The 23505-nt window shown below is 38.0% G+C and overlaps 1 protein-coding gene across 4 annotated transcripts in view; it reads left to right on the forward strand.

The window, feature by feature from the left end:
- The window catches only part of CD200 (CD200 molecule), a 25715-nt gene extending 2435 nt beyond the window's left edge, over positions 1–23280 (forward strand). Inside the window, exons 1-7 of one of the 4 annotated variants that reach the window (XM_015559172.1) lie at positions 8640–8709; positions 11742–11793; positions 11918–12238; positions 14491–14763; positions 16490–16597; positions 20066–20178; positions 21997–23280. In XM_015559172.1, the coding sequence (XP_015414658.1) occupies positions 11742–11793; positions 11918–12238; positions 14491–14763; positions 16490–16597; positions 20066–20175 (864 nt within the window). In that variant the 5' untranslated portion in view covers positions 8640–8709 and the 3' untranslated portion in view covers positions 20176–20178; positions 21997–23280. Of the gene's footprint in view, positions 1–8627; positions 8710–11741; positions 11794–11917; positions 12239–14490; positions 14764–16489; positions 16598–20065; positions 20179–21996 lie in introns of those variants that run through there. The other 3 variants (XM_006752910.2, XM_015559180.1, XM_006752912.2) reach the window with 3 other exon arrangements.
- The last annotated feature ends 225 nt before the right edge of the window (positions 23281–23505 follow it).

Below are 23505 nucleotides of genomic sequence, written 5' to 3' on the forward strand. Positions count from 1 at the left end.
TGTAGGAAAAAGACAAAGACATCAATTGGTTGCCTTCTGTTTGCTCCCCAACTGGGGATCAAACCCACCCAGGTGTGTGTCCTGACCTAGAATCGAACTAGCAACCCTTTGGTGCATTTGACAATGCTCAACCAACTGAGCCACTCCAGCTGGGCAAAAAGAAAATGTGTGTGTGTGTGTGTGTGTGTGCGTGTGTGTGTGTTTAACTGAATTTAGAGAGCAAGAAAGGGAAAGGGAGAGAGACTCTGACCAATAGGGTATCGAGCCCACAACCTGGGCATGTGCCCTACCTGGGAATTGAACCTGTAACCCTTCAGTGCATGGGATGATTCTCAGCCAATTAAGCCACACTAGCCAGGGCTTCATTGTGGTTTTAATTTGCATTTTTCTAATGTTTAGTGATATTGAGCATTTTTTCATATGTCTATTGGGCATCTGTATATCCCATTTGGAGAATTTGTCTAGTCGGGTCCTCTGCTCATTTTTAAATTGGATTTCTTGGGGAGTTTTTGGTGTTAAGTTGTATGAGTTCTTCTTTTTTTTAAAAAAAGAGCATTTGCAGGAAGTTTTTTTTTAATATATTTTTTTAAATCAATATTTTTACAGAGAAGAAGGGAGAGGGATAGAGAGTTAGAAACATCGATGAAAGAAACATCAATTCAGCTGCCTCCTGCACACCCCCTACTGGAGATGTGCTCTCAACACGGTACATGCCCTTGACCGGAATCGAACCTGGGACCCTTCAGTCTGCAGGCTGACGCTCTATCCACTGAGCCAAACTGGTTAGGGCAGTTGTATGAGTTCTTTATAAATTTTGGATATTAACCCCTCATTGGATATATCATTGGTGAATGTGTTCTCCCATTTAGTAGGTTGTCTTTTCATTTTGTTGATGGTTTCCTTTACAGAAACTTTTTAGCTTGATATAGTCCCATTTGTTTATTTTTTCTTTGTTTCCCTGACCAATGAGGTATATCAGAAAAAAAATATTACTAAGAGCAATGTTAAAGAGTTTATTGCCTTTGTTTTCTTTTAGGAGTTTTATGGTTTCAAGTCTTACATTTAAGACTAGTCCATTTTTTGTTTATTCTTGCATCTGGTGTAAGAAGGTGGTCTAATTTCACTTTTGTGCATGTATATATTTAATTTTCCCAGCTCCACTTATTGACTAGACCAGTGGTCGCAAACTGCGGCTCATGAGCCACATGCGGCTCTTTGGCCCCTTGAGTGTGGCTCTTCCACAAAATACCAACTTTTGCGCATGGGCCACAAAATTTCAATTGCACTGTACATGCGTGCCTGCACGTGGTATTTTGTGGAAGAGCCACACTCAAGGGGCCAAAGAGCCGCATGTGGCTGGCAAGCCGCAGTTTGCCTACCACTGGACTAGACTGTCTTTACTCCATTATATATTCTTGCCTTCTTTGTCATATATTAATTGGCCATATAGATGTGGGTTTATTTCTGGGCTCTTTATACTGTTCCATTGATCTATGTGTCAAAACATTACTATGCTGTTTTGATTACTATATCCTTGTAGTATAGTTTGATATCAGGTAGCATGATACCTCCAATTTTGTCCTCCTTTCTCAAGATTTCTGTAGCTATTCAGGGTCATTTGTGGTTTCATATAAATTTTTGGATTATTTGTTCTAGTTCTGTTAAATGACACTAGTATTTTGATAGAAATTGTGTTGAATTTATAGATTTATTTGGGTAGTATGAACATTTTAACAATGTTGATTTTTCCTATCCATGAGAAAGAGATATGCTTCCATTTATTTGTTTCTTTAGTTTCCTTCTTCAATGTCTCAAAATTTTCTGAGTATAGGCCCTTTATTTCCTTGGTTAATTTATTCCTAGGTATTTTTTGATGCAATTGTAAATAAGACTATATACTTAATTTCTCTTTCTCATAGTTCATTATTGGAAGAGAAAGTGCAACAGGTTTCTGGATACTAATTTTGTATTCTGCTACTGTGCTGAATTCATTTATTAATTCTACTCATGTTTGGGTGTAATCTTTAGGGTTCTATCTATATAGTATTGTATCTACAAATAATAACAGTTTTACTTCTTTCTTTACAATTTAGATGCCTTTTATTTATTTTTCTTGTCTGATTGCTGTGACTAGGTATTCCAATGTTATGTTGAATAAAAGTGGTGAAAGTGGACAACCTTGTCTTGATTCTGACCTTAAGGAAAACACTTTTAGCTTTTCCCCATTGAGTATGATGTTAGCTGTGTGTTGTCATATAGGGCCTTTATTATGTCGAGGTATGTTCCTTTAATTCCCACTTTATTGAGAGTTTTTATCATAAATGAATACTAAATTTTGTCAAATGTTTTTTTCTGCATGTATTGAAATAATCATATTATTTTTATTCTTCATTTTGTTTGTGTGGTGTTTCACGTTAATTGATTTGTGAATATTGAATGTACCTTGCGTCCCAGGAATAAATGCCACTTGATCATAGTGTATGATCTTTTCAAAGTATTGCTGAAATTGGTTTGCTAATATTTTATTGGAGATTTTTGCATCTAAGTTCTTCAGTGATATTGGCCTATAATTTTCTTTTCTGGCGATGTCTATATCTGGTTTGGAATCAGGGTCATGCTGGTCTTAAAAAATGAGCTTGGAGCCTTCTATTCTCTTAAAATTTCTGAAATAGTTTGAGAAGGATAGGTGTTAATTCTTTGAATGGTTGGTAAAATTCCCCTGTGAAGCAATGCGTTCAAGGACTTTTGTATTTTTGGAGTTTTATTAGTACTGAATCAATTTCATTGGTAGTAATTGGTCAGTTAAGGTTTCCTGTTTTTTCTTTATTCAGTCTTGATTGTGTGTTTCTAGGAATTTATCCATCTCTTCTATATTATTCAATTTGTTGGCATATAATTGTTCAGAGTGTTTCTTGTAATCTTTTGTATTTCTGTAATGTCAATCATTTCACTTTTCTTGATTATTTTATTTGAGTATTTTCTCTTTTTTATGAGTCTGGTTAATCTTTTCAATCTTGTTTATCTTTTCTTACCATTGATCTTTTGTATTATTTTTAGACTCTAATTTATTTCTACTTTGATATTTATTACTTACTTCCTTCTACTCATTTTGGGCTTTGTATGTTGTTCTTTTTCTAGATTCTTTATGTGTAAAATTAGGTTGTTTATTTGAGATTTTTCTTATTTCCTGAGGTAGGCCTGTATTGCTATAAATTTTCCTCATAGGACTGTCTTCCCCACATCCCATATATTTTGGATTGTTGTGTTTCCATTTTGTCTCGAGATATCTTTTGATTGCTTCTTTTTTTTCTTTTATTGTTTAAATATTACATATGTCTCCTTTTTCCCCCATCTACCCCTCCCTGGCCACTCCCACCCCCCAGGACAAGCCCCCACTGCCCCAGTGTCTGTGTCCCTTGGTTATGCTAATATGCATGCATATAAGTCCTTTGGTTGATCTTTTGCAATCCCCACCCCTTACCCTCCCCTGCCTTCCCTCTGAGGTTTGACAATCCATTCAGTGTTTTTCTGTCTCTGGATCTATTTTTGTTCATCAGTTTATGTTGCTCATTATATTACACAAATGAGTGAGATCATATGATATTTATCTTTCACTGACTGGCTTATTTCGCTTAGCGTAGTACTCTCCAGGTTCATTCATGCTTTATTTCTTCTTTAATCTCATTGATAATCCATTCATTGTTCAGTAGCATGTTATTTAGCCTTTATATGTTTGTGTGTTTTCAAGTTTCTTTTTATAATTCATTTCTAGTTTTATACCATTGTGGTCAAAGAAGATTCTTGGATGATTTCCAAATTCTAAATTTATTGAGACTTATTTTGTGGCCTAACATGTAGTCTATCCTGGAAAATGTTTGATTTGTACTTGAAAAAAAATCTATATTCTGTTGCTTTTAATTTAATATCAATTAAATCTATCTGGTCTCATGTGTCATTCAAGGCTATTGTTTTCTTGTTGATTTTCTGTATGGAAGATCTATCCATTGATGGGGTATTGAATTCCGCTGCTATGACTGAATTACTGCTGATCTCTCCCTTTATGTCTGTCAGTATCTGCTTTATATATTTAGGTGCTCCTATGTTGGGTGCATAAATGTTTACAAGGGTTATATCCTCTTATTTGATGGCTCCCTATATCATTATTTAATCTCTCCCTTTGTCTCTTATTATAGCCTTTGTTTCAAAGTCTATTTTATATCTGATCTAAGGATTGGTATCCCAGGTTTTTTTCTCTCTATTTGTATGAAATATTTTTTCCCCCACCCTTTTAGTCTGTGTGTGTCTTTCATTCTGAGGTGGGTCTCTTGATTACAGCATATGTATGGGTCTCATTTTGTTATCTATTTATTTACCTATGTTTTTTATTGGAGCACTTAATCCATTTACATTTAAAGTATTATTAATAGTTGCATATTTATTGCCATTTTATGCTTTATAACTATGTTCCTTTTCTTTGTTCTTCTTAATATATCCTGTAATACTGGTGTGTTGGCAATAAACTCCTTTAACTTTTCCTTGTCTGGGGAGCTCTTTATTTCTCCTTCAATTTTAAATGCTAGCTTTGCTGGTTAGAGCAGTCTTGGTTTTAGGTTGCCGCAACCTTTTGCAGCAAGGATTCAGGATCTGGAGAAGGGGCCACACACAAATAAATATAGTAGGCAAAAAATATAAATTTAGAAGGCATGGGAGAACCAGGGGGAGCCACTCTCTAGTGGAGTGGCTCCCAGAATGTCCGGACTCATAGCTTTTTATTTACTAGAATACACATTTGCACTTTAGCAAAGCAAACAGACATCAGTGGTAAGGTTTGGTAAACAATAAAGGATTATTAGGTTAGGGGATTGCCTTCACCCATTCAGCCAGCAGCAGGGTAATACAATGCTGATTCCCAGCCTTTGTTGAATATCAAAGTGCATCAGCTTTCTGACGGAATTCTCGCATTTTTATGTTAACTACTTGTTGGTCTTAGTCTTCAACAGTAGGTCCTTACTTTTCTTTACTTTGAATATTTCATGCCAATCCCTTCTGTCCTGAAAAGTTTCTGTTGAGAAATCAGCTGAAAGTTTTATGGAAGTTTACTTGTAAGTAATGAATTGTCTTTCTCTTACTACTTTTAAGGTTCTCTCTTTGTCTTTAACATTTGCCATTTTAATTATAATAATCTTGATGTGGGTCTCTTTGGAGTCATCTTGTTTGGGACTTTTTGCGTTTCCTGGATTTGTATATCTATTGCCTTCACCAGGCTAGGAAAATTTCCAGTCATTATTTCTTTAAATAGGTGGCTGTCTGTGCAGGACCTGGATGCATGTAGGAGAAGCCATGCTGTGAACTAAGGTTTCTACCAATACCGAGTCAGAAGTCAGGTTAGCAGAAGGCCAAGGCAGGCTAAGATATACTACCACCTACCATTTGCCCTAAAGTTCAGCTGCTGAAAGAACCTTAGCAAATTGCTGAAGGAGGGTCTCAGAGAGTCACCAGGGTGGTGTGAGTGGTGTTCACCAGGTTAATACAGTTTCCTATTTGGTGCCTGTGCTGAGCCTGAGGCTATTCAGCAAAAGCCACCATCGTCTAGGGCGGTGATGGCGAACCTTTTGAGCTCAGCGTGTCAGCATTTTGAAAAACCCTAACTTAACCCTGGTGCCGTGTCACATATAGAAATTTTTTGATATTTGCAACCACAATAAAACAAAGACTTATATTTTTGATATTTTATATATTTAAATGCCATTTAACAAAGAAAAAAATGAGTTCGCGTGTCACCTCTGACACACGTGTCATAGGTTTGCCATCACTGGTCTAGGGCCTGAAGACCTATGCAGTGGGGTGAGGTCTCAGGGTAGAGCTAATGGAGTTCACCAGGCCAACACAGAATCAATTTTGGCTGTGTGGGGAGAGGCAATGGTTGGTATCCCTCCAGCCCTCATTTTTCTGTGTATGCCTCTGGAACTCCCCCTGCCCACCCTAGCCATTCTCCCAGTGTGGAAGCCCAGGGTGAGTGCCTGCAAGTGAGACCTTGTGTGCAGGCCCTATAAGAGGGCACCTGGGTTTCTTGCAGCCTTTCATATCACCCAAATGGAGGGAATCTCTGTTGATTTCACAACCATGTGGTATGTAGGCTTCTCTTCCTGGCACTGGTGTTTTGAGCTGGGGAGCCCATCATGGGGATGAGACTCTTTGCGCCTCAGGGACAATCTCTATAGCTGAGATATCCCTCTGGATTCATGGGTACAGAACCAGCACATTTTGTATCTCTGCCCCCCTCTCCCCCTACCATTTTCGGCATGGCTTCTTCTTTGTATCCTTAGTTATAGGGTTTCTATTCAGCAAGTCTTTAGATGTTTCTCCAGGTTGATTGTTCTATTGCTTTGTTGTAATTTTGGTGTGATCATAGGAGGAGGCAAGTACAGCATCCTCCTACTCTGCCATCTTGACCAAAGACCCAACATCAACATTTATTTAGTGATTATTTGTGTCAGTCACTACTCTAGGAGCTTTACGTATACTACTTCATTTAATTTTTTTAAAATTTGATCTAATTTTTTTATTTATTGATTAAGGTATTACATATGTGTCCTTACCCCCCTGTTGTCTGTGTCCATTTAGTCTTTTTACTGTTATATGCAACAGAGGTAAAAGCATTGGTTATAGCTCAGATATCTGGTATTTCTGCTAGCCCCAATTCAAGTCAGCCAGAGTAAATATGTATATATTTAATAGCTAGACTTTCCTTCTAATTCCCCTTGCCCCAATCATTGTGCCTTTGTTTCTTAAACATTTCTGGCTCCCACTTTACACATCTTGTGTTTTGGGGTGTGTCTACTTGCTCCCTGGTCTTAAAACCCAGGTTTTCACTATGAGAGTGGATTAATTCTGCATTTCTCACCAAAGCCTTTGCTAAAACTTGGATTTCCACATGAGAGAGTCATTATGCTTTTTAAAAAAAATGGTGTGAAATTGAAATGTCAAAGAACTCTTTTTAATTTCAGAGACCAAAGTTTTAAAATAGCAAGAACATGAGCACTTGAGTTTCAAAAAGCTTAACTGCTAAAAGACCAAAAACATATTTATTCCAGAGAAAGTTAATGGGAAGAATAGAGGGTGATGGGGGAACCAGCTTTTCTGGACCTAGAGAAAATATCCATATTTTATTCTGGGAGAGCAAAGAGGGACTGACTAATGTCTAGGTTCAGACACCAATTTGTGTTATGAAAAGGAGACTCTGTGTCTACCCCACAGGATTGGGGATTCAGGAGGGTGGTAAATAAAACTTACAGATAAATGTTAACATCTAAGAACAGAACACCTGTGCTTTGTTTTCCTGTGGGGAGGGGAATAGAGGTGGGGGACTGTGAGAGAGACTTGCCTACCCAACATAGAAAGGAAACAGTAAAGCAGAGGTGGGTAGATACATGGGAGTCTAGGCAGAGAGCCTTGTAGAATTCCCGTTTGCCCAGCACAGGAAAAATCCAGGAGCACGGAATCAGGAGAATACGTGAAAGAACAAGAGAGAACACCTTGTGAGCAAAAAATTTAATTGCATAGATTGAATACCCTGGTAACTTGAGGGGAACACAGCAGCCTTAGGGAATGCCAGCATGGATAGATGTTTGTTACCAAGAATTAGTAGTCCTGTCCCAAGGGTTGGCTTTATGTAAGCCCCCAGGAATATAGATGCAATGGCAGACATTGGGACAATTGTGAAGTGTTGGGTTTACAGGATATGAACTGATAAAGATAATGCGACATCAAAACTAAGTATCTAACTCTAACTGGGATGAAGTTCAGTTAAAAGAAATACAGGAAATGCATATTTCTTACACACTTTTAATTAACAGAAAAATCTAGAAATACAGAAAAAATGTAAGGAAAAGTTACATTTCTTGTCTATATCCCTTATAATGAACACATTTATGTAGACCTAGTGAACAGATTCTTGGAGCTACTTCACCGAGAAATTAATCTGTCTACATTCTACCCACATTTTATAGCAAAATGATACCCAGAATAACATTCCCCGAAATAGCAACATGATTTGTAAAACGGCCAAAGATTTATGCCCAGACACATGAAAACAAAGCGATAAAGAAAAATAAAGCCATAACTGGGGTTTTTTTATTACTGGTTTTTAAAAGTTATAATTCATATAAAATTTTTAGAATTTGCAGGAAAATCTGCCTCAGGAAACTGCAAGGCAGTCACTTATTTCTGACAAGAGGTTCCCCTGAATTACATTTATATTAGCAGATGTGGATTATTTTGGACATTTGTAGTCTCTGTTTTTGTTGTATTTATGGCCCTTTGTTTTCCCCAGAGATCCTATGCCTTTTGGGATTTTGCTCTTGACCATGGTGGCTTTAGAAACAAGGCCTCAAATTGCTAAGGGTTGCCATACTGAAGGAGCCACACTGTTGCTTTCCCCTTCCCATATCCTGAGCACACTGTTATTTCTTTTATTTATAGTCTCTGGTTCTGCTTTCTCAAAACCAAAGTTCTCTGGTGGTAAAAACTTTAGCTGCAACATTCCCCGAGGTAGCCATGAAATGGAAGCTTCCTTAGCTTTGTCCACATGCAAATGCCTATTTTTGTACTTTGCTCTATGTCTTCAGGTGTTCGAGAGGTCCTTCTGTCATCTGTCTACCTACAGACTGATTTGGTTCTTGGCCGCAGTGATGCTATGCAGGGCACAAGGTAAAGATACTCCATTCCCCTGCATGGAGTCCAGGAGATTGTCGTTTCTGCTGTGCTGGTTCATTTGCCTGCATGAATTATAAACGTATAATTTGACTGGAGGAGTGGGAGCAGTTCTTTCTGCTTTGCAAAGTATTTGAAAACTGCTATTTAGACATTGTTTCTGTAAATAGAGCCAGGCATGAAAAAATTCTAAATTAAGATATTTCTTACATATCAACTCAAATAACTTTTAAAACAATAATTACCTATGTTTGTAAAAATATGGGAATGCTTGGGGAATATGAATGAATACAACCTTTTGGAAAGGTAATCTGATAGTAAGCCTTAAAACTGGTGTGCCCCTCTTTTACAGAAAAATCTAGAAAATACTGAAATATACAAGTTACATAGGTTCACATAGTCTATTATACAAAGCATATGCCTGTGCTGTTGATGTATCTGCAGCATTTCTTTGTTGTGCCGGACCTTTCTTCTCTGTTCCATTGGAGGCCAACCCTCGCTTTGCTGCTGGCCTTTTATCACCTTCTGTGTGACAGTGCACTCATCAGCCTTCCTAGGTGAAGGAAGGGCAGACTTCGCATCACCTGCAACACAGGATTTACCTACTGACTGGGGGATCTAAATGGAATTCTATATAAGCAGTAAAGAATTGCAAACTTTCCAATAAATGGTTTCTTCATAGCGAGAGAGAAAAATCACCCAGGAAGTTAAAACTCTAGCTTTGATCCCTTTCTCCTCTCCATTCTAAAAGCAGCAATTTCTTCAAATACCTGATTTGCAGAATCCCAACAACAGGTATTGTCCTCAGAAATTTCCATACCTACCAAGAGCACACCTCACTAAAACTGGATTCATACAACACTCATGGGTTCTAAATTGTATTCGTTGCTATGTCCATCTTTTTCTGCCTGATGTTGTTGAGAGAATATTGTTTGCTTGTGCTGACTTCTTTTATTCTAATTACACTAGTCAACGTTTTGTTAGTCTTGAAACAATAGATTATGGTATTTTTAATTAAGTCCACATTTTGTGTACTATTTCATTAATTTGTGCTTTTATCTTTACTAATTCACTCCTTTTACTTTTTTTTCTAGTTCAGGGGTGGGGATGCTTAGATTTGTGTGTGTTTTCATTTTCCAATCTCTCTTGTCTCCTAATAAATTAAGTTAGGCTTAAATATTTCTCTCTGAGAACTGCTTTCTCAGTTTCTACAGATTTTAATATACTATATTCCCAATGTCATTCATAGTAATTTATAATTCTTTCTCTTATTTTTGGTGTAATTAGTTAAAAGAAGCGTGTAAGCTTCTAATTTTATTGTATTGGGCTCAATGTTCAGGTCCATTGGATAGCATAATTTTTGAATCCCATTTCAAGTTCAATTTTGGGAACTGTTTCATGTGTTTTAGAAAATATTGGATATTCTCTTTTAGGTAAAAAGTTGTAAATTCATATATATGTGTATATATATATATATATATATATATGTATGTATACACACATTAGAGGCCTGATGCATGAAGATTCATGCAAGAATAGGCCTTCCTTCCCCTGGCTGCCAGCACCGCCTACGCTCAGGCTGGAGCCGCCGCCACCTTTCTGCCTTAGTTCTGACCCTGGAGCTGCTTTTCTGCCTTCCCATGCTGCCTAGAGGCCCAGAGTGGCTGGGGTGGTGCAGAATGCCTGTGTCATCACCATGGCAACGACGCAAGCATTCCCACCCTGCCCCCACTGATTGGCGCCTGTGTATGCAAATTAACGCACCATCTTTGTTGGATTAATTTGCATACTCACTCCTGATTGGCTGGTGGGTGTCACAAAGGTATGGTTAATTTGCATCTTTCTCTTTTATTAGTGTAGATATATAACATATATAAATATTTGCTTTTTAAATTTTCTATATTTTTATATTTGACTTTTTTATTTATTTTGTTTTTAATATATGGAAAGGAAAATTCTGAGAGAACTATAGAAACTATCCCAATATGATTATGGATTTATAAAAAATGTAGTTCTATCAGCTTTTTATGTATTTTTGGATTATTTCTTAGGTGCATAGAGGTTTATGATTAAGGTATCTTATTTTAGATTGTTTCTTTTATTGTTTTAAAATACATTTGTGTTTTTGACTTCCAATTTCTTTCTTCTCTTTTTTTAAAAGTCTTATTGAACTGATGTTGAAACATTTCAGGTCTTTGAATTTTTATTTAATTTCTTTCATATCTTTCTTCCTTTGTGCTACATTCTGGAAGAATTCCATGACCTGGTCTTTCCACCTGCTCTTCAGTGATATCCATTCTGCTAAGTCAGCCAATCTGTTAGGACTTTGTATTTCTCATTCTCTACATCTCTAATTTTTACTACTTACAATTCAGATATCTCATTTATTCTTGTTCGAGTGTTTATTGATTTATGAGATCTTCCTTCATTTGGTATAAATTCTTGAATTTGTAAAGTTTATTATTCCTCTTTCCTTGTATTAGCTTTCTCAAATGTTTGGCTATTTGTCATTATATTGAGATTTCCCACTGGATAATCAATCATATCAGTAAGAGGGCCCAGCATTGGAGGGAGGGAAAGTATTGCCATGCCTTATATTCTATACTGCATTCAGGAAAAATGGGGGAATGTATAGATTGCCATTTGGTGTCAAAGTTATCTCCAGTATCAGCCTCCTGAAACAGTGTCCTGTATATCTTTCTAACTTACACTGCTCTATTCACTACTGCCTCCTAGACACAGACACCACTATCGCTGCTCCTTCCTATCTTCGGTGTGTGTGAGGAATGTATAGGGATGTTACATTTTCTTTATTTAAACTAATCACTCTATTGTCCATTTGCTCTTCTTGCTCCTTGCTTCCACTTCTCTGGGCATAAATCCACTTGGTAATGTTTCTCTCCTACCTGACAGTTCCCACCTTCAACCTGATTCCACCTAATTTCCAGCATTTAGGGATGGGATTCTTCACACTATTTCTTGTTACTGAGAATTTTCCTTCTTATTTTTCTACTCTGCTACTTCTAAAGATGGAAAAAGCATATTTGAACTTATATTTCCCTAGCAACATTAGAGATGTAGGTAAATGTTTTCTTCTTTAACTTTTTTTTTCTATATTTGACTTTGAACATGCATTGTTTTTAATCAGAAAAATGTGTATTTATGTGTGCGTTAATTTTTTTTTCTTATGATTCCATGATAAAAGTGGTGACCCGAGATGAAAGAGAGCCACTGAACACACCTGCTTCTTTACGATGCTTCCTGGAAACTCCCCAGGAAGTCGTGATTGTGACATGGCAGAAAATGAAGGCTTCAAGCCCAGAAAACATGGTCACTTTCAGCAAGGAGCATGGGGTCGTGGTCCAACCCGCCTATAAGGATAAGATGAACATAACTGAGTTGGGACTTCAGAACACAACCATCACCTTCTGGAATACCACTCTGGATGATGAAGGGTGTTACAAGTGTCTCTTCAATACCTTCGGTTCCGGGAAGATGTCAGGAATAGCCTGCCTCACCCTCTTTGGTGAGAATCTCTGAGAATACATTGCCTCTGACTAGAAATGCTATTTTCAAGAATGTGTAGAACATGGTGGCACCTAGTTTTTCAGGGTCCTACCCCCAGAAAGGTTTGTTAGAAGACACATTCATGTCTGCTGTAACTGTGGCTGTGGTTATTGGACAGCACATGAGCTCACACTGAATCTCTGCCTGGTGTTATCTTTGATCCGAGGAGTCCTGTGGTCAGCAGGAGCAAATGAAGGACCAGGTAAAGCCAACCAGTTCCACATACACAGTGATAGGGTGCAGACCTGGCATTGACATTAGACCTGGCATTGACATTAGACCTGGCATTTTTCTAAGAGGAAAAAACAATCCAAGTCTTAGTTTGATAACATTCCTTTCCTATTAACTAACACATAGCTGAAATCAAGAATTGGGAAGTAGAAATGAGGGGGAATTTTGGAGCATGGCACACTTAGTGGTGCTTTTAGGAGGGAAAAGACAAACTGAGGGCTATTAGGAATATTAACATGAGAGTTTGAGCACACCAGAAATATTGAACATAGGGTAAGAAAGGCTCAGAAGATAATGCAAGGGAAGTATGATAAAACCAAGTACAACTTTCTTTCACTTATTTGGCTAAAATAAATCGTCTCTGCAGGATCTTATGTCAGGCTTTGTTCTTCATTTCTACTTTCTCTCTCTGTCTCCCCCAGTCTCTCTCTCTCTCTCTCTCTTTCTCTCTCTCTCTCTCAGTCTCCCCCCTTTGCAATCCTTCTTCCACCTTTCCTTCCTTTTTACTCCCTCCCTTCATTCCTCCTTCCCTTCATTCCTCTCTCTTTCCTTCCTTCCTCCCGTCCTCCTTTCTCCCTCCCCTTCCTTCCTTTCCTCTTTTCCCTCTTCCTTCCTTCCTTCCTTCCTTCCTTCCTTCCTTCCTTCCTTCCTTCCTTCCTTCCTTCCTTCCTCCCTTCCTCCCTCCCTCCCTCCCTCCCTTCCTCTTACCTCATCTTTCCTCTTTTTCCTTCTTGTGTCATATGTTTCTCATTTCTGTTCCTTTTTCTTCTCTTTCTTCTTTGCTCATCTTTCTCTCTTTCTGCTATTCCCCCTCCTTTGCTCATAGTCTTTTATATTATTTTTGTCTGAAAACCTATCTGTTGAGTCTTCTAGCTAGTAACATTGTTCTTTTTCTATACTGACCTTTTTCAGCTACACTTAGCTTTTATCTATCATTATTTTATATGCCAGAGAGCCCTGCACCAGTCTGGTGACATCAACCATAACCATCTGCTTTCACTTTTATTATTCTTTTCCAGTGCTCAAAAAGGTTAGTAATTAGGCATTCTTTGGATAGAGCCACAGTTCTCTAGCCCTATTTCCTTCAGCCCGCTGCTACCCACCCATCTCTTGAACCTCTAAGTACAGACCAAGTTTTAATTTAGCATTGTCCTCTAATTATCTTGTAGGCTACAAAGCTAACCACAGAAAGACAGGTCTGCATTTGTTCAGCAGAGATAAACTGCATTCCAACAAAAATGTACTTATCAGTCAAGGGACTTTTAAAAAGAGAACAGTGTAAAGCTGGCCTAAAAATAACATCCTTTTTTCATAAGCTAGTTATTTTTTTTTAACTCCATAAGGTGATCTCCAAGTTCCCTTAACTGTCATTCTGTGATTTTCTGGTTATTGGCTATGAATTCATAATTTTTATTTTGTGTAGATATTCCCAACAGGGACTTTCCTGGTTTCTTCCATGCAACTCATTTACTGATTCAGCTCCAAACAGAAAACTGCTACCACTAAGCAGCAGTCCCTCTCCAGGCTCTCTGCTGTGAGACTGCCCTGTGCTTCTGAGACATGCAGGCCACTTGTACGGCTGTGCTCATTGATGGTCATTGGTGCTCATTTGTGAGTGATACCGAGGGAAAGGCAGAGATGCTGCAGTGTCCATGACAAAGGAGAACAGAAACATGAGGCTCTGTACTACTCGAGAGAGAAAATATCCTCTGTCCATCCAGCTAGTTCCCCTAGAGATGAAGTAGAGAAATGATTTTTCTTGTCACAGGGTTGTACCAGGCTGGTCCCCATCCCTCAGGTCAGAGAGTTGGACACAGGTAGAACCGAGAAGGCCTCAGCAGGGGTTGGGTGTGCTGCCTTATCTTTCTAGCCCCAACTATCTTATTGTAAAAATCATCCTGTCATCTCTCTGAGGAGAGTGTGAAACTCAGAACAGGTGCTTAACTGATGGCAGACCATTCTTTTACTTTTTTGTCCCAGTGCAGCCCAAAGTATTCCTTCACTATAAATTATCTGAAGACCACCTAAATGTCACTTGCTCTGCCAATGCCCGCCCAGCTCCTGCAATCTCCTGGAAGGTCGCTGGGTCAGGAATGGACAACAGTACTGAGATTATCACACACCCAAATGGGACCACGTCTGTCATCAGCATCCTCCACATCAAAGACCCCAAGAATCAGGTGGGGAAGGAGGTGATCTGCCAGGTGCTACACCTGGGGACTGTGAAAGACTTCAGTCAACCTGTGAGCAAAGGTAAGAGAAGGTGGGCAAAGATGGCTGTGGTCACACTTGTGCACACACCTGGAAGGTGGTGATTGCTCTGCGGAACCTCCTGGCCTCTTAACAAAAGAGCTAATAGAGGAGAGAATGGGTTAAGCAGGGAAAGGAAAACAGAGTTGAGGGAGCCAATTAAGCCAATGTTACTTTGGTGAATGTGGCACAGTGCCCACGTACCAAATGCTGAGATCCATTCATTCATTTACTCTTCCACACTAGCATTAACTGTCTGTTGTGTGCCAGGCTATTTGACAGTGAGCAAGACTCAGAGAGCATCTAGTCTACTAGGAAACACCAAAGTGGCTGAGCAGTTGTAAAACTGCATGTTAAATGCTTCCATAAGAAAACTACGGTGCACCATGGGAGGATTGCAGGTGGGAAGGAGGGGTGTCAGCTCAATCTGGGAAGATTAGAAAGATTTCCTCGAAGAAGACATCTTTGCTGAAACCTTTGCAGAATCTGTACTGTGTGAAAGGGACTGATGAGGTGTTTGCCGCACCTTCTTTAAACAAACTGTCTCCTGTTCAAAACCCCTTTTGCTCTCTTATGTTTTTATCTAAGCTGCTACCCGCAGGCCTCGTGGATACAAGAGGTAAGGGTTATGGGAGAGAGAATAAAGAGGGGAGTGATAACAGCCACTGTTCTCTTTCTCTGTAGTTTGGAAGCACTAACTTGGATGAGGCACTTGGTAATAAGCCTTCTAGAAAAATACTACTCCTTTTTGTTGGGGGATGGGGGGGTGCAGGGGGCATTTTAAACAATAAAACCTGAAAAAGCTTTCCCAAATTTGCCTCATTGGTGCCCTGGCCTCTAAAGAAAATCTCCTGTAGACATTTCTGGAGTCTTTGAAAAAATAGACTTAGCCATAAGTCAACACTTAGGTCAATTTCATCGAAAGGTCTATGATGTCAGATTTGGACATTTTTTAAAAATATATTTTATTGACTTTGTACAGAGAGGAAGGTAGAGGGATAGAGAGTTAGAAACATCGATCAGCTGCCTTCTGCAAATCCCCTACTGGGGATGTGCCCGCAACCAAGGTACATGCCCTTGACTGGAATCGAACCTGGGACCCTTCAGTCCGCAGGCCGACGCTCTATCCACTGAGCCAAACCAGTTAGGGCAGATTTGGACATTTTTTAAATGAACCTCAGACTCGGCTAAGGCAAAGGGTAAATTTTCCTGCAAAACAAGAATCCGAAAAGAAGCATATCTTCTTTTCTAAGAATACCAAAACTAACATATCATTTATAATGATTTTCCCTTTATATTTCTCTCAATAAATATATTACTGTAATGGGAAGTATGACAAAGAATATGTGCTTTGGAGGCAAACAGACCTCTGAACAGGCCTTGTTTCTACCACTTACTATGCTGATTTGGATTTACCTAACTTCTCTGAGCCTCAGTTTTTTAATATTAGCTAATGATAACGCCTAACTCAGTCTGTTTTGAGGATTAAATGAGATAATACATTAAAAGCTCTTATTATATGGCAACTACATAAAACATGTTAGCTATTATTATTATCTAAATGTTTTTAAAATAATATGTCATAAATATAAAAACAACATGTCTATATTTAAGAATAATTTTCATTGAAAGCTTACCTCTGGTAACAACTCATCACAATTATTGTTTTATCCTTTTTTCCTCAACAGCTTCCTCTTATGACTGTTTTTCCTCTTCTTCCCTTCTATAGGCTTTTGGTTTTCAGTTCCACTGCTCTTAAGTATTGTTTCCCTGGTAATTCTTCTGATCCTAATCTCAATCTTACTATACTGGAAGCGTCACCGGACCCAAGACAGAGGTGAGTTATCACAGAAAGCAGAAAGAAGGAAATGATTTCTGAATGATAACTTGGGGTCCCATGAAGATGTAAATAAGGAGATGGCAGCAGTGTGTTGTGTTTGTTGTTTCCAAAATATATGAATGTTAGTGGTATTTTAACATAACCCTACAGCATCATTTTCTTGCAATTGGACATTAAACTGGATGTTTCTGCTTTTGATTGGCTGAGATTGTTCAAAGGCTACTTGTTTGGTAAGTTGAGAGGAAGGGCTGAGGAGAGGAGAATGGAAAATGTTTATCTGATGACTATGAAGTCATCTGATGACAGAACCAGAGAAAAAAGCTTGACACCCATGCTATGTTCTTTCTATCCATTAGTGAGAGGAACAATCTCTTCTCTTTTTATAGTATTTGACAGGCCCACTATTCCATTTAAGAGACTGTGAAATTCTTTGAAATGGTCAATAATTAAGTAGTAATTTCTGTGTTATACTCTCACTGCATCTCAAACATTATAAGCAGCATATAGGTGATCCATATTTATAACTATGTCATGTCATTCTGCCCTTAATAGACTATTCCCAACCAGTGTCTTATGAATACCAGGGGCCTCAATAACCGTTCATTAAAATAGTGAATGAATACATGCATGGATAGAAGGGTAGATTTTCAAACTGACTTTTTAAAATTTCCCTTTTCTTATTGTAAATTCAGAACCTCATAAGCGCTGAGTCTAAAACATCATGAGGCATTATAAAACTAGAGATGCCATGGAACAAGAGGAGTCAGCTAGAGAGAGAGAGAATTAAATTTCTTTGGTTTCTGAAGACAGTCATAATTTATTAACGCTCATGCAAAGCTACTTTTTTATATTGAATGTGGTGGGAATTTCCTAAGGTGAAGGGGTGATATGGGAGTTTTCTCCATCTCAGATGACTGAAAGAGAAGGAAAAATATGTTAGCTTATTTTAGAATGTCTGTTAAAAACCTCACTCAAATACAACCTTTATTTTTTTCTTTTCATTTTATGTCTCATAGACTAATATCTCATGTTCTAGGTTTTTTGTATAAGACTTAATTTTGTATAAGACTTTTTATAAATACCAGATAAATTCTTGTGGTTTTATAAGAAAAGTAATAAATCTTGTGTCAATTACCCCTTTGCAGAAGTAGATCAAGGTATCTATTCTGTCAGGGAAAGGAGATTGCAGATCAGCAAGCCCACAGACTTCGTCAGCAGTTTGCAGAATGTCAGAAGCAGAAAGCTGATCCTACTCCATCCAAACATTTTACTTTTCCAGTTAGGAGCTGAAGCCCAGGAAAGGAAAGTTGGTTTTCTTCCCTGAGGTCACACAGCTAGTTAACGGCAGGCTTAGGCCTCCCTGGGCCCCTTACCTTTGCCAGAATGTTCTCTCACTCATGGTGCCCCAGAGTCCTGACTCAAAAGGCACTACGTTGCACTTATTTTACTCTGTGTTTGCTATTACTGCTGTATTCTTTTGGAAAGTTTAAGCAGGAAAGTATAAAGTGTCCACATTTATTCCTAAAAGTCCCTTTTGGACAAGAGTCATAATACAATCTATTCAAGCCCAAGGTGAATTCCACCAGTAAGGGGCATTTGCAAAAGAATTGTCCTCTGTTCATTTAACTAAGTCTTGGATTTCCCAGGAAATATAATTGTTCAATGCCTTATCCAGTTCCTGAAACAAAAGATCTAGCTTATCTCTGTACTCAGGTTTTTTCTCACGTATGAAATATAGTAGTTTCCCCTAATCTAAGGAGGATACAGTCCAAGACCTCCAGTGGATGCCAGAAACCACTCATAGTACTGAATTCTGTAGGTTCTATGTTTTTTCCTATGACAAAGTTTACTTTATAAGTTAGGCACAGTAAGAAACTGACAGCAATATCTAAAAATAAAATATAATAAAGTGATGTGATGTGACATTGTTAAATAAATTAAGGGTTACTTGAACACAAGCACAACAGATACCTGCTGCTGCAGTTGATCCAGATAACCTAGATGGCTACTGAGTGACCAATGGGCAGGAAGTACATACAGTGTGAATATGGTGGCCAAAGGGATAATTCATATCCAGGATGGAGTAGGACTGTGCAAGATTTCATTACACTACTCGAAAAAGTGCAAAGTTTAGGTAGTAAAGAGTATGGGGGGGCAAATATATGGTGATGGGAGGAATTTGACTTTGCGTAGTGTACACACAGTGCAATACACAGATGATATAGAATTGTACACTCAAAACCTATATGATTTTATTACCTAATGTCACCAAAAATTTCATTTAAAAACTTAGGAATTATTTATTTCTGCAATTTTCTGTTATATTTTAGATGGCAGTTGACTGCAGGTAACTGAAACTGTGGAAAGCAAAATCATGAATAAAATGGACTACTGTAAACAACTGAACCTGTATTGAATCTTGTAAGAACTAGGATGGCCATTTACTGACAATGTCTTCATGATATAAGGGACAATTTGGTTAATTTCAGTGCATGTTCAGTGGCATATTTTGACTGACTGGAATTTTTTTTGATTTTAAAAATTTTAGCAGCCAAATCACTTGATCCCATAAATTTAAATAGCTAATCAAACCACCAAGTATTGATTATGCTTGAGACTTAAACATTCAAGGCTAAGGAAATACTGGTTCAAGATCAAAATTTAAGTTGCACAAAATTGAAAGAAGGGAAAGAAATTCAATTTTTATTTCTTCAAGTAACAAATTCTGTGATAAAAGTATCAATTTGCTTCCCACCTTTCTTTCCTCTTACTTTTAGTTATATTTTTCCTCTCCCCCCCCCGCCCCCCCACCATCATCTCCTTCAAACTTAAAACTTATGGATGAACAGGGAAAATGTCATCAAGATTCATGCCTTGACCTGAAAATGGGTGATGTAAACAGAAATACAGGGGGAACTGAGTATGTTTGTATGTGTGTGTGTTAATGCATGTGTGTGTGCAGTTTGTGGAGAGGAGGACAGGAATGATTTTATTTCTTGAACTTATTGAATACTAGAGGCCCAGGGTATGAAACTCATGCACTGGTAGGGTCCCTAGCAGCTGCCGGCTGCAGACTGGATACTCCCTCCCTTCCCCTGGCCAGCCCTGCCCGCTGGTCGAACTCCTGGATGAACTCCTGGTTGAGGGGAAATTTTGCATACTACACTCTTATTATATAGGATAAGTGGACAAAGAATAATCTCCATGGAGTTGATCAGTAGGAAGACAAATCTGGTAGGTAAGGGAATTATATGAAGTTTCAGCTCTTTGTCAGATAAAGTTTATTTTAGATCAAAATCACTTCTTCATTACTCACAACAGCATTAGCAAATTTAAAGTTTTTGGACAGAGGGGTAATCTGTAAAAAATGCTATTATTTTATGGAGAAGTTAGACTCCCTTTACTTTTCTTGTGGTTCTGTATGATGCCAGAGAGTATGATTTTGATTTTTCTTTTTTTCAACAGCAAGGCTGCATTCTGAAGGAAGGTGTGATGAGTTAGAGGCAATTTCTCTTTGCTCCATTCCTGATGGGATCATTGCAGTTACTTCCCATGAGACTGCGACAATAAGATAATAGGTTAATAGGTTTTCAAAGAACTTTATTTTTCTCTTATGAATCAAATCCTTTGTTACTGAAATAGCAAGTGAGAAAAAATTAAAATTTCCCAGGGAAAATTTCCAACATTCTACAATAGTTATTACTTTTAAAATCAAGTTTAGGTCATATCTTTGTCCCTTCTATATATACTACAATCAAGTTAAATTGGGGCTGAGAATGATTTTAATTTCTCATTAATCAATCCAAAATGATTACATGCTTCTCAGAAACAAAAACATTACTTTGGGCAGATCATCATAGACAATTACCTAATTTTGAGTTAGCAATTGTCTTTTGTTTCATTGAGTCAAGACTAAACTGGAAAACAATAGAAAATTTAGACAAACATATGAAGTGCATGTTCCAAACATCACTCTTTTTTTCAAGAATATAACTATTTAATGTAGAAGTGTTTTTATTTTACCCACATTTTCTACATAATTACCTTGATTTATTTCACTTCACTATACAATAACCTAATATATAAGTGGGCTCTTTGCAATGATAAAAATGGCAATGTTAGTTAATTTCTCCTATTGATTATGTTCCTTTCTCCTATTTTAAGCTTAATACTATGTCACATAACAGAGATGACCAGTAAACAATTTGTAATAGTGAAATTGATGATATATTGTAAAGGCAATACAAAGAATATTTGTTTAAAAAAATAAGAATCTTTGCTTTGCTAAGTAATTGTATGTATGCTTTCCAGATGAGGGCTGGATGAGTGGTAATCCTCATCCCTACCCCAATTTCCTCATAGTTCTAAGAAGAAAAGATGTAATGCTTTTATAAGAAAGGTATTATGCAACTTTTATTTAACTCCAAGGTCAGAATTCCTGGCTTAAATTTTGCATTTCAAAGCCACTTTTTTTTCTATAAAATTTTACCCATGATGGGTGCCACCCATCATATACAAATTTCATGGTATAATCTGGCCACAAAGTTATGACTAACAGACCCTTAAGTTTAGGCATTTTTGCCTGAGCCTTTCTTGTCTTTTGCCACAGACAGCTCACATTGGTAATAATAGCAAAGTTCGGATATGCAGAAGTTTTTCAGGATTTTGTAAGAAACACTTAAGATTGAGAGATACAGAGTGATGGTGCCAAGATAAAATTCCAGGTCTTTTACTTCACTGTCTACATGTTTTGTAGGGAGGCCCACGTCCTCCCAGTTTCTGTGCTAGCAAGCCAATAGCCTAAAGCAGTGGTTGGCAAACTGCGGCTCGCGAGCCACATGCGGCTCTTTGGCCCCTTGAATGTGGCTCTTCCACAAAATACTGACTGTTGCGCATGGGCCACGAAGTTTCAATCTCACTGTACATGTGCACCCTTACGTGGTATTTTGTGGAAGAGCCACACTCAAGGGGCCAAAGAGCCCCACGTGGCTTGCAAGCCGCAGTTTGCCAACCACTGGCCTAAAGGATCTCCATTTATCTACTTTCTTAACTCAATGACCATTCTTAACTCAATGTCCATCCAGCAATTTAATGTCCACAGGAAACAAAGCTCAAGGTCTTATGTATAAAATACCTAAATTGCTTGGAATTCTTGAATATGTTCTTTTCCTTTTAGCCTTAAGTGACTCTGCAAACCTTTATTGCCTAGAATTACCTATATATCTTTTTAAAGAGAGTCATAGTCCCCTCACATCATATTGGGTCAAGAATGTCTAATTCCTTATCTTTGCTGATGAAATCTGCACAAGGAGAATTCTATGATTATTTTCTTAAAATCTATTAAGATAGAAATTATAAATGTGTGAAGTTAATATCTTGATCTTTCTCTTATCCAGAGCCCTAGGAGAGCTGCAGGACCCTGGAAATTATTCTCTGGTCTACTTGAATCTGATGCAGGAGGAAAGCAGGAGTGAAAGGGTTATTCTCCAGGGACCTATGAGAGCAAAAGAGGTGGAAGTAAAAGGCCTAAGAATTTCAAGACTTTCTACTGCCATCTAAGCTAATTCGTGCTTGTGCGAATTCCAAGAGGAAGTCCATTTACCTCTCAGGTCTGTTGTAGGATTGATTTTGTAAAGCAATGCAGTGTTGTGCTGTTGAATGGATACTGGACTTAGCATGAGGAGCCACAGTTTGAGACTGTCTTTGGCGGAGACTGGTGGCAACCCCATAATAATCACTATTCAATGAACTTCCACCATGGCATCCAGAAAATTAAGGAGTTGGACCAGATGATTTGCCATTCTGCTCTAAAAACTGATGTCATTTCCAGGAGGAGGGATATGAACAAAGGGAAAAGACATGAACAAGAGCGAAGAAGTTGGGAAGATTAAGGACCAAAGAACTTTTCTGAGATTACCTTTTGCTTTTCTGTGGCTCTTCCATCTCTTCTTCTCTTGCTGTTCGTAGGTCCATGAATCTGTTTCCTTGTCACCTAGTATCCAATCCACTACCTGCTTACTGCTTTGCTAATAGCTGGTCTCTCTAGAACCCTTGGTTTCACTGCTATTCTTCATGTATGTCTGTGACATCACAATGAAAATTGGACTGAATTTATTGTGAAACAACATGGCAAGCTTAACTTTACTTGCCTATTTTTATAGCAGAATAAACATTGTTAGTCTTAGACAGCAGCTCACATTTTAAAAAATGCATGCACTCCTTGCCCATTTGTCTCATAATATGACCCAGCCCTATTTTAGGCATTCTGAATTCAGACTAGTACGTATAATGAAAATATATTATGAATCCAGGCATTTAGATTTCCTAAATAGCAGTTGGCCAGTTCAAATGCTTTGTCTCTCCTAGCTTCTTTTCCCATGAGTTCACTTTTCACAGTAGCAATGGATGCATGTCTGGGTGTACAATTCCCTTTGTTCTAAATATATTGTTTTAACTAGTGGGAACATTTCGGAACTCTCTAATAATCATAAGGCCAAATTAGTGACTTTTTCAGTATCTTTGGCTTTCTTGTCTCTATCCAGTGACCTAGAAACTAAAACTTAAGTTGTTTTCACTGTTGAATATTTATATATTTAGTAAGCTATTGAGATGTTATTTAATTCTGTGTTATTTCTTACATTTGTATAATATGCTGAAGAATTAAAAGTGTGAACTCTAAATGTTTGGTTTATGATATTGTCTTGGGAACTGTGGAAAATGTAGACATTAATGATAAATTAATTGTATTTTTCCTCTGGGTATGAAACCTTCTGCTCCCCTCTACCTCTCACCCCTTAAAGATGCCGTAGACAGATGTTCCTGATCTGGTCAATAGGCTCTTTCAAGTTGGTGCCTGTGACCTTTAGACATGACCTGGTCAGTTTTGGAGCACATCCTTATATATG

This window comes from Myotis davidii, unplaced genomic scaffold, assembly GCF_000327345.1.
Source record: "Myotis davidii unplaced genomic scaffold, ASM32734v1 scaffold450, whole genome shotgun sequence".
Taxonomy (NCBI): Eukaryota; Metazoa; Chordata; class Mammalia; order Chiroptera; family Vespertilionidae; genus Myotis; species Myotis davidii.